Genomic DNA, 18,609 nt, shown 5'->3' with positions numbered 1-18,609 from the left:
ATGGACACAGAAAGCTGGACTCCTAATTTGAGGAAGGACTTGGGTCTCCTAATCTGAAGAAGGATATTCTTGCTATTGAGGGAGTGCAGCGTAGGTTCACCAGGTTAATTTCCGGGATGGCAGGACTGACATATGATGAAAGAATGGGGCAACTGGGCTTATATTCACTGGGATTTAGAAGGAAGAGAGGAGATCTTATAGAAACATATAAAATTCTTAAGGATTGGACGGGCTAAATGCAGAAAAAATGTTCACAGTTTATGAATAAGGGGTCGGCCGTTTAGGACTGAGATGAGGAAAAACTTTTTCACCCGGAGAGTTGTGAATTTGTGGAATTCTCTGTCACAGAAGGCAGTGGAGGCCAATTCACTGGATGTTTTCAAGAGAGTTAGATTTAGCTCTTGGGGCAAAAGGAATCAAGGAATATGGGGAGAAAGCAGGAATGGGGTACTGATTTTGGATGATCAGCCATAATCATATTGAATGGTGGTGCTGGCTCCGGGCCGAATGGCCTACTCCTGCACCTTTTTTCAATGATTCTAAGTTTCTATGGGTTAGGCAGCATCTCTGGAGAAAAGGAATAGGGGATGTTTTGGGTCGAGACCCTTCTTCAGACTGGTTTTGACCCAAAACGTCACCTATACCATTTCTCCAGAGATGCTGCCTGAGTTACTCCACCTTTTTGTGACAATCTTTGGTTTGGACCAGCATCCGCAGTTCCTTCCTGCACACAGCCCTCCCTGACATTATTTGACTGCCCTTTTTGTGTTAACTCTCTACAACTGCTCACAACTGGGCAATTGTGAACACTGCCCAGTCCATCACCGGCTCTGACCTCCCCACCATCGAAGGGATTTACTGGAGTCGCTGCCTGAAAAAGGCAGCCAGCATCATCAAAGATCCACACCACCCTGGCCACACACTATTAAACACCACAACCTCCAAATAAGCTCTGAACTACAATAGACTATTATTGTTATTATTGCACTATTATTGTCTATTTTTCATGTGTAAGTATGTGTGCATGTGTGGGTGTATACATATATATACAATGATATTCTTACTTGCAGCAGCACAACACAATATGGAAACATATGATCTAGGTCGGGAACCTTCTTCAGGCTGAGAGTCAGGGGAGGAAGGAAACTAGAGGTACGAAAAGGTACAGAACAGATCACAAAAGGCACCCGATGGCCACAGAGCCCACACTGGTCCATTGTTGGCTGTGGGGGAGGTGATGATGAGGGGATATGAACAGTGGAACTAGCAGGACCACTACGGTGGGGGACGGACTGAGAGAGAGGGAATGCAAGGGTTACTTGAAAATAGTGAAATCAGGGCATACCACTGGGTTGTAAGCTGCTCAAGCAAAATGTGAGGTGCTGTTATTACATATAAGACCATTCTGAAGAAGGAAAATAAGCTCAAGTGTCTGCAGCACTAAATAACACATCAAAGGGAGATATTGTATATAAAGGTCATATGAATCTTTGTTCCCATCGGTCATTGTATTTGATGCTCTTAAGTAAAGTCTTGATTGCCTTGCCCGATCTTTGTGAGTGGCATGGTAGCGCAGAGGTAGAGTTGCTGCCTCACAGCGCTAGAGACCCGGGTTCGATCCTGATTACGGGTGCTGTCTGTACGGAGTTTGTACGTTCTCCCCGTGACCACGTGGGTTTTCTCCGGGTGCTCCAGTTTCCTCCCACACTCCAAAGACGTACAGGCTTGTAGGTTAATTAGCTTGGGTGAAACCTGCACATTGTCCCTAGTGTGTGCAGGGTAGTGCTGGTGTACGGGGTGATCGGTGGTCGGCGAGGACTCGGTGGCCAAAAAGGCTTGTTCCAGCGCTGCATCTCTAAACTGAACAAAACTTTGTGGTGTGTTCTAGAGTTTACTTTAACGTGGCCCTGTGTAAGCAGTGGAAGTAGTACAACAGCTCGCAAACTACCAGGCAGTTCCTACCCCATCTGTGAAGGAGCCTGCGGTCTCCCATGTTGGCATCATCATTCACCTCAGTCCCCACAGACCTAGAGTGGGAGTAAGTCCCTCTCAATCCCGAAGGAATGCCTGAAAAGAGAAGAACGTTCATGAGGTTGTGGGCACCGTAATTATAGGAAAGATGTTGTCAAGCTGGAAAGGTTACAGAGAAGGTTTACGAGGATGTTGCCAAGACTAGAGGGTGTGAGCTACAGGGGGGGAGGTTGAGTAGGCCGGGACTCTCTTCCTTGGAGTGCAGGAGGATGGGGGGTGATGTTATAGAGGTGTATAAAGTCATGAGAGGAATAGATCGGGTAGATGCACAGTCTCTTACCCAGGGAATCAAGGACGAGGACATAGGTTCAAGGCGAAGGAGAAAAGATTTAATAGGAATCTGAGGGGTACCTTTTTCACACAATGGGTGGTGGGTGAATGGAACAAGCTGCCAGAGGAGGTAGTTGAGGCTGGGACAATCCTGACATTTAAGAAACAATTCGACAGGTACATGGATAGGACAGGTTTGGAGGGATGTGGACCAAATGCAGGCAGGAGGGACTAGTGTAGCTGGGACATGTTGGCCGAAGGGCCTGTTTCCATGCTGTATCAGTCTATGACTCAATGGGGTCAAGCTGATACCAGTCACGAGAAAGGGATGTTGTCTCCCTTTCACGGCCATCTGTAATTGGAATCAGCGGATAAATATTGTAGATTAGTTTCAAGATACAGTGCTGAAACTGGGCCCTTCGGCCCACCGAGCCCGCACCGACCAGCGATCCCCGCACATTAACACTCTCCTACACACACTAGTGACAATTTACACTGATACGAAGCCAATTAACCTCCAAACCTGTACATCTTTGGAGAGTGGGAGGAAACTGGAGCATCAGGAGAAAACCCACTCGGTCACGGGGAGAACAGGGAAATCTCCGTACAGGCAGCACACGTGGTCAGGATCGAACCCTGCTCTCTGGCGCTGTAAGGCAGCAACTCAACCGCTGCGCCACCGTGCCGCTCAGACTTCAGTCTGAAGAAGGGTCGCCTATTCCTTTTCTCCACAGATGCTGCCTAAACTGACGAGTTTCTCCTCCATTTTGTGTCTATCTTCGGTGTAAACCAGCATCTGCAGTTCCTTCCTACACACTTAAAAGGATTACCAGGTCAAAGGGGAGAACTCTGGTGGTTCAGCGGTAGAGTAGGTGGTTCAGCGGTAGAGTTGCTGCCTTACAGCGACAGAGACCCGGGTTCAATCCTGATTATGATCTCTATGGAGCTATTTATTCACAAAATGCTGGAGTAACTCAACAGGTCAGGCAGCATCTCAGAAGAGAAGGAATGGGCGACGTTTCGGGTCGAGACCCTTCTTCAGACTGATGTCAGGGGGGCGGGACAAAGGAAGGATATAGGTGGAGGCAGGAAGATAGAGGGAGATCTGGGAAGGGGGAGTGGAAGAGAGGGACAGAGGAACTATCTAAAGTTGGAGAAGTCGATGTTCATACCACTGGGCTGCAAGCTGCCCAAGCGAAATATGAGATGCTGTTCCTCCAATTTCCGGTGGGCCTCACTATGGCACTGGAGGAGGCCCATGACAGAAAGGTCAGACTGGGAATGGGAGGGGGAGTTGAAGTGCTCAGCCACCGGGAGATCAGTTTGATTAATGCGGGCTGAGCGCAGGTGTTGAGCGAAGCGATTGCCGAGCCTGCGCTTGGTTTCGCCGATGTAAATAAGTTGACATCTAGAGCAGCGGATGCAATAGATGAGGTTGGAGGAGGTGCAGGTGAACCTCTGTCTCAGCTGGAAAGACTGTTTGGGTCCTTGGATGGAGTTGAGGGGGGAGGTAAAGGGACAGGTGTTGCATCTCCTGCGGTTGCAGGGGAAAGTGCCCAGGGATGGGGTGGTTTGGGTAGGAAGGGACGAGTGGACCAGGGAGTTACGGAGGGAACGGTCTCTGCGGAACGCAGAAAGGGGAGGAGATATGGCCAGTGGTGAGGTCCCGTTGTAGGTATCTCTATGGAGCTTGTATGTTCTCCCCGTGACCGCCTGGGTTTTCTCCAGGTGCTCCGGTTTCCTCCCACACTCCAAAGAAGTACGGGCTTGTAGGTTAATTGGCTTGGTATCAATGTAAATTGTCACTCGTGCGTGTATGGTAGTATTAATGTGTGGGGATCGCTGGTCGGCGCGGACTCAGTGGGCCGAAGTGCCTGTTTCATTGTTGTATCTCTAAACTAAACTAAAACATTTACCCGGTGCAGGTTAATTGGCTTCTGTAAATTGTAAACTGTGTCGGACTAGTGCAAGTGTGTGTGATGATCGCTGGTCGGCGTGGACTCGGTGGGCCAGAGGGCCTGTTTCTGCGCTGTATCTCCAAAGTGTAAAACTCTAAACCTGCCTTTATGTTTCACTCCTTTTCTCTCCTCATTTTTAGAGCCACAGCATGAAAATAGGCCCTTCAGTCCACCGAGGGCATACCGAACATCGATCACCCGTTCACATTAGTTCTATGTTATCACACTTCCACATCCATTCCCTGTGCATTAGGGACAGTTTTTTACAGGCAGCAATTAATCCGACACTCATTTGTCTCCTGGTCTCCATTTTTGTATCCTTTTGTCACTTTTTCTTTTCCAGCTGTTCACCCAGCCATGAATCAAAACCCCCCTTACCTGTCTCCACCTATCACTTGTGTACGGTTTGAAGAAGGATCTCGACCCGAAACTTCACCTACTCCTTTTCTCTCGAGATGTTGTCTGACCCACTGAGTTACTCCAGCTTTTTGTGTCCATCTTCCACCTATAAGCTGCCAAGCTTTATCCTGCCTCTTTTCCAAGCTTTCCAGCTTTCTTCCCTCTATGATCAGTCTGTAGAGGGTTCCGACCCGAAATGTCACCTATCCAAGTCCTCCAGAGATGCTGCCTGACCCAGAGAGTGATACAGAGTGGTACAGTGTGGAAACAGGCCCTTCAGCCCAAATTGCCCTCACCGGCCAACATGTCCCAGCTACCCTAGTCCCACCTGCCTGGTCTTGGTCCATATCCCTCCAAACCTGTCCTATCCATGTACCTGTCTAACTCTTTCTTAAACATTGGGATATCCCAGGCTCAACTACCTCCTCTGGCAACTTGTTCCATACACCCACCACCCTTTGTGTGAAAAGGTTACCCCTCAGATTCCTATTACATCTTTTCCCCCTCACCTTGAACCTATGACCTCTTGTCCTCGATTCCCCTACTCTGGGCAAGAGACTCTGTGCATCTACCCGATCTATTTCGAACCCGGTGAATTACTCCAGCACTTTGGGTACTTTGCAAACTGACCAGCCCATTAGTTATCAATCCTATTCTGTGTTTCCCACGTGATGTCAGTGCCACATTCCTGCAGTACGTTCCTGCGTTTAAAACTCATTGGAAAGGTCATGAGGGATTATGGGCCAAGTGCTGGCAAATGGGAATTGTTCAACTAAAAAACCTGTTTGTTATGGATGAGTTGAGCTAAAGGGTTTGTTTCTGTGCTGAATGATTCTATTACTCTAGGGGATAGAAAAGCAGTGCCATGCAGGTTATCAAAGGCACTGTAGAATTAAATATTATTTTGCCTTTTCACTTTCATGCCTACAAGCTCCTGTCTTGTTAGGAGGTAGCAGAGAGGGCTTGAGTTATGAGGAATGGCTGGGCCTTTCATCACTGAAGGAGGTGCAGGAGGCTGAGGGGTGACCTTATAGGAAGTGGTGTCGACAAAATGGAGAGGGTACAGAGGAGATTTACTAGAATGTTGCCTGGGTTTCAGCACTTAAGCTACAGAGAGAGGTTGAACAGGTTGGGTCTTTATTCTTTGGAGCGTAGAAGGTTGAGGGGGGACTTGATAGAGGTTTCTAAAATTTTGAGAGGGACGGACAGAGTTGACGTGGGTAGGGTTTTCCCTTTGAGAGTGGGGAAGATTCCAACAAGGGGACATAGCTTCAGAATTGAGGGACAAAAGTTTAGGGGTAACATGAGGGGTAACTTCTTTACTCAGAGGGTGGTGGCTGTATGGAATGGGCTTCCGGTGGAAGTGGTGGAGGCAGGCTCAATTTTATTATTTAAGAGTAAATTGGATAGGTATATGGATAAGAGGGTTATGGTCTGAGTGCAGGTAGATGAGACTAGGTCAGGGAGAGTGGTCGGCGTGGACTGGTAGGGCCGAACGGGCCTGTTTCCGTGCTGTAGTTGTTATATGGTTATATATGGTTATAGAGGTGCACAAAACCACGAGAGGCGTAGACAAGGTGAATGCCACAGTCTTGTTCCCAGGGTAGAGGCACCCTGAACGAGAGGGAATAGGTTTAAGGTGAGAAGGGAAATATTTAAAAGAGACCTGAGAGGAAAATGTCCATGCAGTGTATGTGGAACACACTGCCTGAGGAAGCTGGAGAGACCGGTACAATGGTGACCTTTGAAATACATCTAGACAGGTACATGGATTGGGAAGGTCCAGATAAATGTGGGCCAAATGCAGGCAAATACCACACGATACGATACAATACGATAGGACGTTATTTATCCCAGGCGAGAAATCGATCTGCCAACAGTCATAAAACATAATAAGATATGTGAAACATGAAACTAAAGTTACGAGTGGAACGTCTAGGATTGGGGATGTGCAAAGATTGGGCGAGGGGAGTCAGTCTACTCCAGGTCCCATGAATCCAACTCTACCCCAGGACAGAGCCAGCCTTCCTGATGAACTTGTTGATTAGGATTAGTTCAGCTGTAAAAGCTGGTCGGCATGGACGAGTTGCGACAAAGGGGCGTGTGTCCGTTCTGTGTGAATCTGTGACTCCGGGATATTTTGCAGCAACTGTTATCTTTGTCCTGGAGGATTTTTATGAATGTGACTTTCATCAGCTACCAGGGACAACAAAGCCAATGACACAGTAAGCACTAGTGTCTTCAATGCCATCATGTTAGAGCACCTGTTTCTCCACGACTACAATCGAAAATCCGTATCATCTCACGCTTATTGCAACACAGAATGAGGTGATCTGTGGGGTGTTCACAGGGACATACTCATTTGCCTCGACGGAGCCGAAGTAGAGATGGTTGAAAACTTCCTATGAGTCAGTGTCACCAACAACGTCTCCTGGACCACCCATATTGAAGCAACGACCAAGATAGCACACCAACACCTCTACTTCCTTAGAAGGCTTAGGAAGTTCAGCATGTCCCCTACAACTCTCACCAACCTCTACAGATGCGCCATAGAAAGCATTTTATCAGGATGCATCACAGTTTGGTTTGGGAACAGCTCCATCCAAGACCGCCAGAAATTGCAGCGAATTGTAGACGCAGCCCAGACCATCCCACAAACCAACCTCCCTTCCATTGACTCCATTTACACCTCACGCTGCCTCGGCAAGGCCAGCAGCATAATCAAGGACGAGTCGCACCCCGGCCACTCCCTCTTCTCCCCTCTCCCATCAGGCAAAAGGTACAGAAGTGTGAAAACGCACACCTCCAGATTCAGGGACAGTTTCTTCCCAGCTGTTATCAGGCAACTGAATCATCCTACCACAACCAGAGTGCAGTGCTGAACTACTATCTACCTCATTGGTGACCCTCGGACTATCCTTGATCGGACTTTGCTGGCTTTACCTTGCACTAAACGTTATTCCCTTATCAAGTATCTGTACACTGTAAATGGCTCGATTGTAATCATGTATTGTCTTTCCGCTGACTGGTTAGCACGCAACAAAAGCTTTTCACTGTACCTCGGTACACGTGACAATAAACTAAACTGAACTGAAGTACTCAGAGAGGGACATCAAGTGCCGCTGGAAGATCATCAACTCAGAGATAGACGGTCTTCCCCAAACTTGTTGACCCGTCGGGGAATGTTGCCGACCGGCCTGCTCCAGACAGCAGGAGTACGTGCTGAGGGGAGGACCACAGTCTAGGGTCCTTCCGCTGCTGGACATAGAGGAGCAAGGTCCATTGTGGACACCCCTCAAATAAGGAAAGGGATATCACCACAAGAGGCCACATGAACGTCAAGGATGTCCCCCCACTCTCTCCCCCACTCTCTCTCTCTCCCCCCATTCTCTCCCCCCCCCACTCTCTCTCTTCCCCCTCTCTCTCTCTCTCCCCACTCTCTCTCACCCCCCCATTCTCTTCCCCCCCCCACTCTCTCTCCCCCCCTCTACCTCTCTCCTCTCTCCCCCAGTGGTCACTGTATTTTTTCTGTTTGTAAATAATTGTATACCTACAGTATATATATATATATTCAAATATTTCAAGCTCTTTAAAAATTGAATATTATTTATTTGTTGCCATATAAACCTAATGTAAACTAATGTAACCTAGTTTAACCTTTCCTATCTAGTCTAACATAACCTAGTCTCAACTTTTTTGAGTCCATTACATTTATAAAATGTGTATCTTTCTTCTATTTGTTCTATATCTCTCGTTTTCCTTTCCCCTGTCTCTCAGTCTGAGGAAGTTCTCAACCCTAAACTTCACCTATTCCTTTTCTCCAGAGATGCTGTGGACCTGCTGAGTTACTCCAGCTTTTTGTGTCTATCTTCGGTTTAAACCAGCATCTGCAGTTCCTTCCTAAACAATCCCATGTGAACCATTGCCCCTCTCCTGTATTTCCATGCAACCTATTCCCTCTGATGAATGCCCATTGATCTTGTTTACCATTTACCCACACTAGGGGGGAAGCTACAAACAATGCTTCTTCATTTCGTGTCCACAACATGCTAGATATTGTGTTTCAGCCAAAACTGAACCCAACTCTTAGCAGTATCATTGTTCTCTGCAAAGTCCCCAGCTTTGCATTCGTGCTCCAGTAGACGATGTCTCAACAGGTGCTCCATAGTTTGTGTTTCAGTGCCACATATGCAGATGACGTCTTCAGTCTCTATATAACCCCACTTCTTGAGAGTAGCTTTACAGTGACCAGCACCAGCTCTCAGTCTGTTGAGGCATTTCCATTCAGCCCAGCTTGGTTCGGCCCCAGGAGGAAGTTTTTCGTTGGCACTTATGGACATGGATGTCGTAGATGGGACATTGGCTCGTCTCTCTTCCCATAATGCAACTCTAGAACTTTCAGCTTCAGCATTTGGTTCAACTTCGCTGAGGAGGCTTTTCCTGGACTTTAGCCGACTCTTTGCAGGTTAATGGCTGATCAGGGGATGTTGTGCATCTGTGGTCTGTGATGGCGTTCTCTACTGCTTGCTAATAACTAATTGATTCAGATGCACAGAGAAGGAAGGCCAAGACACTGCACTTTTGGAGAAATCGTCGCCACAGAATGGAAAAAGGTCAGAGATTATGTCCAGTCAAATATTTACTCCAAAGCAAACTTGTCCACGATGGCAAAACCTCACAGCCCGATCCCCAGCTCCACAATCAACATAAACGCAAACAATTAGGAAGTTGCACTATTGATCTTCCAGACGAAATACGGATTAGAAAACTAAATACAGAATATTCAGGCTGGGTCCTGACCTCAATTACCGTGTGAGGCTGCCAATGTTGTGTCAGCTTGTGATGCACTAAGGAATTGTGCCAACCCAGAACAGGATCAAGGCTGCTTCTGTCTCTTTTAATCCTGATTCTTTATGGGTAAGAGTACATTTTTTGCTCACCCCCTCCCCCCCCCCCCCCCACTCCGGTCACCCCCAACCCAGCCAAGCTCAGAAACCCGTAGTCCAAAGAACATAGGAAACAGTACAAGATAGGGGCGGCCAGGTGGCACAGCGATAGAGTTGCTGCCTTACAGCGCTTGCAGCGCCAGAGACCCGGGTTCCATCTTGACCACGGGTGCTGTCTGTGCGGAGTTTGTACGTTCTCCCCGTCACCTGCGTGGGTTTTCTCCGAGATCTTTGGTTTCCTCCCACACTCCAACGGCGTACAGGTCTGTAGTTTAATTGGCTTGGTATAAATGTAAATTGTCCCTAGTGTGTGTAGGGTTGTGTTAGTGTGCGGGGATCGCTGGTCGGTGTGGACTCGGTGGGCCGAAGGGCCTGTTTCCGCGCTGTATCTCTAAACGAAACTAAACTAACACAGAACCAGTCCTCTCAGCCCACAATGTTTGTGCCGAACATGATGTCATGTCAAACTACCCTCCGGTAGACACAAAATGCTGGAGTCACTCAGCGGGTCAGGCAGCATCTCGGGAGAGACGGAATGGGTGACGTTTCAGGTCGGGCTATCTGAAAGCCTCTGAAACACCACTATTGTATCTGCCACCACCACCACCCCTAGCAGCTTGTTGAGTTTAGTCATTATTACATATCACAGTGGAATAGAGATGAGGGGCAGTTAAGCCACACCTACTCCAATTTCATAAGATCATAAGACACAGGAGCAGAATTTGGCCATTCGGACCATTGAGCCTGTCTATCATTTGATCATGGCTGATCTATTTTTCCCAGGGTCATTCCCTGATTTCTCTGCCTGTCTTATTGCCCTTAGATGAGATTCGGCACAGTGGAGAATTTAAGACACAAGAGCAAGGTTTAGATTAGTTTCGAGATGTGGCGTGCTGACCAATTATCACTCGTACACTAGTTCTATCCTGCACACGAGGGACAATTTGCAGAAGCTAATTAACCTACAAACCTACACATCTTTGGAATCTCCTAAACACCACTATTGAATCGGCCTCCACTATCACCCCTGGCAGCCCATCGAGATTAGCCATGATTACAAATTGTGGTCGAGTAGAAATAAGGGACATGTAAGCCAGACCTACTCCAATTTCAGAAGACATACGAGCAGAATTAGGCCATTCGGCCCATCGAGTCTTCACTGCCATTCAATCATGGCTGATCTATATTTCCCTCTTAACCCCATTCTCCTGCCTTCTCCCCGTAACTTTTGATGCCCTTACCAATCAAAGATCTATCAATCTCCATTTTAAAAATACCCATTGACTTGACCTTCACAGCCGTCTGTGGCAATGAATTCCACAGATTCACCACCCTCTGGCTAAAGAAATTCCACATATCCGTTCTAAAGTTATGTCCTTTGTTTCTGAGGCTGTGCCCTTTGGTCCTAGATGTTCCAACTCCTGGTAACATCCTCTCCACATCCAGTTGATCCAGGCCTTTCATTATTCGGTAATTTTCAATGAGATTCCTCCTCATACTTCAAAACCAAATTAAAAAATCACTTGGTGTCTGACCATGACAGGATTTTCTAATCACCTATCCCCTCTATTGCCAAGAATGGCTTGTCTGTGCCTGTAGCGTTGACTGTATCTGGATTTGTCTCATGCCAAATGTTACTGGAATCTCAACCTTTCCTATTGTATCAGAAGGCTTCACAGTGGCACAGCTAACCTGGGCAGTGTTCCATAGAGTTATAGAGTCACACAGCATTGAAACAGGCCCTTCGGTCCAACTAAGCCCCATCGACCAACATGTCCCATCTATACTAGCCCCACCTACCTGCGTTTGGCCCATATCCCTCTAAACCTGTCCTATCCATGTACCTGTCTAAATGTTTATTAAACGTTGCCATAGTACCTGCCTCAACCACTTCCTCCGGCCGCTCGTTCCATACACCCACCGACCTTTGTGTGAAAAAGTTACCCCTCAGGTTCCTATTAAATCTTGTCCCCCCTCACCTTAAACCTATGTCCTCTGGTTTTCGATTCCTAATCTGTAACTCCTAATCCCCTTCTGTAACACTAATTCTACTTATGCTCATGAACATCGTTGCTGCTTCTGTCTTAAGTCGTACAAACATTTGCCATTCATTACAGAAGAACAGAAGAAATAAAACCAGGTAGCCCATTCATCACTTGCAGCCAATGCACCGCTCGATAAGACCATGGCTGCTATTTATTTCAGTGCACTAACTCCATATCCCCTGATTCCTTTGATATCTCAAAATCTATTAACCTCTGCCATGCACACATTCAATGCCCTGTGGGTAAAGAATTCTAAAGATGCATTAGGTTAACTTTGTATCTCTTTCCATATATGTTCTCTAACCTGCTGAGTGTTTTCATCATTTTTGACTTTTAGTTTGTGCAGGAGATTTCGATCGTAGAGACAAGGCATTCTGCTGAAATTAGGTTTAGGTTTACTTTTGTCACGTGTACCAAGGTGAGGGTTGCCAACTGTCCCGTATTAGCCGGGACATGCTGTATTTTGGGCTAAATTGGTTTGTCCCGTAACGAACTGCCCTTGTCCCGTATTAGACCCGAGGGGCACTGTAAGCCCGGACGCTGTAGGCCCGGACGCTGTAGGCCCGGACGCTGTAGGCCCGGACGCTCTAGGCCCAGACGCTCTGGGCCCGGATGCTCTAGGCCCGGACACTCTAGGCCCGGACGCTCTAGGCCTGGACGCTCAAGGCCCGGACGCTCTAGGCCTGGACGCTCAAGGCCCGGACGCTCTAGGCCCGGACACTGTAGACCCGGACGCTGTAGACCCGGACGATGTAGGCCCGGACGCTGTAGGTCCGGACGCTGTAGGCCTGGATGCTGTATGCCCGGACACTGTAGGCCCGGACGATGTAGGCCCGGACGCTGTAGGCTCGGACGCTGTAGGTCCGGACGCTGTAGGCCCGGATGCTGTATGCCCGGACGCTGTAGGCCCGGACGATGTAGGCCCGGACGCTGTAGGCCCGGACGCTGTAGGCCCGGACGCTGTATGTCTGGACAGTGTAGGTCCAGAGGCCCGGGAGGTTTGTTTAGCAACCCGTCTCCTGGCCCGGGCTGCTGCCATTGGTGGAGCTGGAGCACGTGGCCGCTGGCTGGGTGAGGTCACGTGGGGTGCGGGGCGGTGACTTCACCTTGTCCCTTATTTAGGAGTGAGATAGTTGGCAACCCTAACCAAGGTACAGTGAAAACCTTTGTTTTGCATGCTATCCAGACAGATCAGATATACCACAGACAGATATAATCAGTTCAAATTGAAATACAATAGATAGAGCAAAGGAGAAGATACGATATGTAGAATATAGTTTACAACATTGTTGAGTATCAGTTTAGACTTTAGACTTTAGATTTTAGACTTTACAGATACTGTGGGGAAACAGGCCCTTTGGCCACCAAGTCTACACCGACCAGCGATCACCTCGTACACTAACCTCCACACACTGGGGACAATTTTATACAACTTACAAAAGCCAATTAACCTACAAACCTGTACATCTTTGGAGTGTGGGAGAAAACCGGAGCACCCGGAGAAAACTTACGCAGGTCAAAGGGAGAACGTTCAAACTCTGTACAGACAGCATCCGTAGTCAGGATCGAACCGCGGTCTCTGGCGCCGCGAGGCTGCAACTCTACCGTAGCTCCCCAGACAAACTCCAATGTTCTCAATGGGGTAGAGGTGCAACAAGATAATCAATGTGATTCACTTCGCCTGTCAGTGGTCATAATGTTTTGGCTCTTAAGTGCCACTATTGCACCCACCTCCATCACCACCCTGGCACAGCATTCCAGGCACCCAGCACCCTCTATAAAAATCCTGCCCCACACATCTCCTTTAAACGATGCCTCTCTACCTTAAAGCTATGCCCTCCAGTCTTTGATGCTTGTTAATATTCTGCGGCTTCTTCAAGTCACTTTTTGTACTCCTAAAGCTCGCCCTCCCTAAACTCCCTGCGGTGAGCTCTTCGCCCAGGAACAAGGGAAGTGCTGGAAAACCATCTCCAGAGTCGTGAAGCTTAATTGCATTGAGGAAAAGCTTTCAAAATGAACGATAAATCTCCTCCATCCCTGACCAGTTGAGCCAGCAGTCCAGTGTCGACTTGTACTGAAAAATGAAAATAGACCCTGTACCTTCGACAGTTTCTTCCCAGCTGTTATCAGGCAACTGAACCATCCTACCACAACCAGAGAGCGGTCCTGAACTACTATCTACCTCATTGGTGACCCTCGGACTATCCTTGATCGGACTTTGCTGGCTTTACCTTGCATTAAGCGTTATTCCCTTATCATGTATCTGTACATTGTAAATGGCTCGATTATAATTGCGTATTGTCTTTCCGCTGACTGGATAGTTCGCAACAAAACCTTTTCACCATGACAATAAACTTCACTAAACTAAAGGATGAAAGCTTTACTGATTCTACCTCAGGACAAGAGAAGTAAATGCTAGACTATGCTCACATGAATATAGATACTGGAGGCCATTCAGCCCATTGAGCCTGCTTCCGTCAGCTCATGGACGGTCCGTTTTCACTTAATCTACCCACCCTAGTACAAGACCAACAACAACAAAGTCCACTGTATAACTCCTTGATATTCATGGACTGCAGAGTGGCACAGCTGGTTGAGCCACTGTCCCACAGCACCAGAGACCCAGGTTCAATCCTTTTCTCAGTCGCTATCTGTGTGGAGTTTGCACGTTCTTCCTGTTTCGCGAGGCTGCCACTGGGTGCTCTGTTTTTCTTTTACACCACATAGATGCAGGTGTGTAGGTTAATCGGCCGCTGTCACTTGCCGCTGATGTGAAGGCAGTGGATGAAAACGTGGGATAACATGGTACTAGTGTCGATGGGAGATTGAGGGCCGGTATGGGCTCGGTGGGCCGAAGGGCTTGATCTTTCAAAAATCAAAAAACAACCTATATTGTTGTGCAGGTGTATAAACTCCCAGCGTTTTTTGGGAGAGGAACTGTGTCCTGACATCCTTCAAATGATTCAGCATTCATTTTTATTGAAACCTTGAAGGATACAGCATGGAAACAGACCTTTAGGCCCACCGAGTCCACGCCGACCAGCGACCATCCATTCTCACTAGTTCCATGTGATTCCTCGTTCTCAGCCACTACCCACACACGCGCTCCAAGGAATAGAGTCCCTGACTACTCAACCTCTCCCAAAAGCTCAGATCCTCTAGTCCTGGTAACATCCTCATAAATTGTCTCTGCACTCTTTCCAGCTTGACAACATCTTTCCTATAACATGGTGCCCAGAACTGAACACAATACTCTAAATGCGGTCTCATTAATGTCGTACGCAACTTCAAAGTGACCTCCCAACTTCTTTACTTAATACTCTGGCTGATGAAGGCCAATGCCAAAAGCCTTTTTGACCTCCCTATCTACCTGCGACTCCACCTTCAAGGAACCATGCACCTGCACTCCCAAATCCCTCTGCTCTACAACACTTGCCAGAGCCCTGCCATTCACTGTCTAGATCCTGTCCATGTTCGACTGGAGCTCACATTTGAGGTAACACTTCACATTTCTCTGCATTAATGTGCGATGAGGAAGGAAACCTCCCCATATGATCACAGGGAGAATGTACAATCTCCACACAGACATTACCTGACGTCAGGATCAGAAGACCTGGGTTTCTGGCACTTTGAGGCATCAGCTCTACCAGCTGTGCCACTGTGACACCCTTCCCTTTATTTCAAAAAACAAGATGAATTACAAACTTCCTCAAAATATTTCCACAGATTAAACAACTCTTCACGATCCACCTTGCCAAGTTATTTCCTGCAAGGCCTCACTTTATTCTACTTTACCCAAAGGACTACAAACCTGCAATGGGAAATCCTAGTTTGAGAACTTTAGCTCCAGGCACCATTCATAATCATAATTATACTCATACTTCATTAGCCAAGTATGTTTTGCAACATACCAGAAATTTGATTTGCCATACAGTCATACCAATAAAAAAGCAACAGGACACACAAAATACATTTTAACATGAACATCCACCACAGTGACTCCTCCACATTCCTCACTGTGATGGAAGGCAGAAAAAAGGTTCAATCTTTTTCCCTTCTTTGTTCTCCCGTGGTCGGGGGCCTCGAACCTTCCTTTGACGGGACAATCTTGGCTCCTGCATCGGGTGATCAAGCTCCTGCATCGGGGGGGATCTCAGCTCCCCCGCGCCGGGCGATCTGACCCCCAAACGGGGCTAGTCGAACCTCCTGCGACTTTGGGGCTTCCCGACATCAGTCTCTACCCGAGACTGCGAGCTCCTCGATGTTGAAATCCGCAGGCCGCGTTTGGAGCGCCGATCCCAGGCAAGAGATCGCAGGCTCCATTCAGTTGAATTATCTGAGGTTCTGACAGGGTGACTGACTGCTAACTGTCCAGTCACCATCATATGAAGACATTCAGATAACTTCAATGGCAAAACACATGCTTCATTTAAAGACATTCTTGAAAACATCTGCAGCAGCTGTGATGTGGCAGCTCATCTGATGACCAGGATTGATGATGCCAGTCAGAGCAACTGACGTCTTCATCTCCGTTTGGGTTGGATTGGACTACAGAATTAGTAGCGGATTGGAAGAATGTGTTCCAATTAATTGCTTTGCAATCACAACCTAGGTTGTTTGAAGAAGGGTCTCGACCCGAAACGTCACCCATTCCTTCTCTCCAGAGATGCTGTCTGTCCCGCTGAGTTACTCCAGCATTTTGTGTCCATCTGGGTTGTTTAGTTTAGTTTGGAGATACATCGTGGAACGATGCCCTTCGGCCCATCGAGTTTGCATCGACCAGTGATCTCCGTACATCAACACCATCCTACACTAGGGACAATTTTTACATTTATACCAAGCCAATTAACCTACAAACCTGTGCATCTTTGGAGAGTGGGAGGAAGCCAAAATTCTTGGAGAAAACCCACGCTGTCACGTACAAACTGTACAGACAAGCACCCGTAGCCAGGATCGATTCCGAGTCTCTGGTGCAGTTATCATTGTAAGGCAACAACTCTACCACTGCACCACTGTGAGCTTTAAATATAATGCACAGAGTTTTTCAAAAAATCGTGAACAGGAATAGCAGAGCAAAAAGCCCACATACCCATTACACCAGATGCCACGATTACTCCAGGGCTGTGCATTGTGGGGTGACCTTATTGAGGATGAGGGGTGACCTTATTGAGGTGTACAAAATCATGAGATGAAAAGCTTGAGTAGACGCACAGAGGGTCTTGCCCAGTGTAGGAGAATCAAGAACATAGGACATAGGTTTAAGGTGAGGGGGGAAGGATTTAATAGGAACCTGAGGGGTAACTCTTTCACACAAAGGGTGGTGGGTGTATGGAAGGAGCTGCCTGAGGAGGTAGTTGAGGCAGGTTCTGTCGCAACGTTTTAACCAACGTTTAGACAGGTACATGGATAGGACAGGTTTAGAGGTATACGGGCTGAACACAGGCAGGTGGGCCTAGCGTAGATGGGACGGCAACTTTCCCCCCCATTGATGAACTGTACACTGCAAGGGCCAGGAAGCGAGCGGGTAAGATCATCTCTGACCCCTCTCACCCTGGCCACAAACTATTTGAAGCACTTCCCTCTGGAAGGCGACTCCGGACTGTCAAAGCAGCCACAGCCAGACATAAACACAGCTTTTTTTCCACGAGTAGTAGCTCTACTCAATAACCAAACGTCTGTAGTCTCTTTTTGCTCTGGTTTATTTCACACACATGTTTAAACTGTAATGTTGTGTTCTTAATGTTTTAATGTTTTATGCTTTATTCTTAATTGTTTACTGTACGTTCGTGTTGTTACTTGTGAGCGGAGCACCAAGGCACATTCCTTGTATGTGTACATACTTGGCCAATAAACGTATTCAGTCATTCATTCATGTTGGCTGGTGTGGGCAAGTTGGGCTGAAGGGCCTGTTTCCGTGCTGTGTGACTCTATGACTCTATGATAGGCTAACCTGCTGGACTCAGCACGAGGCTTTAGAGCATGAGTGCCACCGTACAAAGGAGAACACGATGGCGTTTGGTTGGTGGGCTGGAAAGGGAATGGGAGTGGACCATCAATAGCTTTCAGTGCCCCAGGTCAATTTTTCTCCTCGTTATTCTCCCAACAGGTAATGTTCTGCCTCTCGAATTGCTAAACACTGTTGGTCTGTCTCTATGACTATGATCAAGTATTCAGACAACAGTGGCTGCCATGATATCAAAAATAGACCTTGCGGGGGATACAAGATAAACTCCAAGTGAGTTGTAGATGAGGATAATCATCCTTTGTCCACGTGGGCGGTCACGGTGGCGCAGCGGTAGAGTTGCTGCCTTACAGCACTTGCAGCGCCGGAGACCCGGGTTCTCTACCACAGGTGCTGTCTGTACGGAGTTTGTAATTTCTCCCTATAACCGCCTGGGTTTTCTCCAAGATCTTCAGTTTCCTCCCACACTCCAAAGACGTACAGGTTTGTAGGTTAATTGGCTTGGTGTATGTGTAAATTGTCCCTAGTATGTGTAGGATAGTGTTAATGTGCGGGGATCGCTGGTCGGTGCGGACTCGGTGAGCTGAAGGGTCTGTTTCCGCGCTGTATCTCTAAACTAAATTAAACTGAAGAAGGGTCTCGACCCGAAACGTCACCCATTCCTTCTTCCAGAAATGCTGCCTGATCCGCTGAGTTACTCCAGATTTTTGTGTCTATCTTCGGTTTAAACTATTATCTGCGGTTCCTTCTTACACATAAACTGAAGAAGGGATCTGGCTCAAAACATTACCTATCCATGTTCCCCCAGAGACGCTGCCTGACCCGCTGAGTTACTCAAGCACTTTGTAGTTTTTTTTGTAAACCAGCATCTGCAGTTCTTTGCGTCTCCCTCCTTACTTTTCTGTAATATCACACTGAATTTCCAAAACCCTCTTCTTTAGTTTATTTATCAGTTTTAAACCTTGATCCTTTATCACCATTCTCGTCTCTCCAAGACC

General features: G+C 47.6%; 1 protein-coding gene across 2 annotated transcripts in view; it reads right to left on the bottom strand.

The window, feature by feature from the left end:
* kirrel3a (kirre like nephrin family adhesion molecule 3a) overlaps positions 1-18,609 on the bottom strand; it is a 649,014-nt gene that overhangs the window by 444,534 nt on the left and 185,871 nt on the right. The window contains exon 2 of one of the 2 annotated variants that reach the window (XM_078427019.1): positions 1,963-2,067. The exons of the other annotated variant lie outside the window; for it this stretch is intronic. Within the exon in view, the coding sequence (XP_078283145.1) occupies positions 1,963-2,067 (105 nt within the window). The remainder of the gene's footprint in view (positions 1-1,962; positions 2,068-18,609) is intronic. 2 annotated transcript variants of the gene reach the window in all.

The sequence above is a fragment of the Rhinoraja longicauda genome, chromosome 32 (genome assembly GCF_053455715.1).
Source record: "Rhinoraja longicauda isolate Sanriku21f chromosome 32, sRhiLon1.1, whole genome shotgun sequence".
Taxonomy (NCBI): Eukaryota; Metazoa; Chordata; class Chondrichthyes; order Rajiformes; family Arhynchobatidae; genus Rhinoraja; species Rhinoraja longicauda.
The sequence above is the reverse complement of the archived record's forward strand: the minus strand, read 5'-3'. Positions and strand labels throughout refer to the sequence as shown.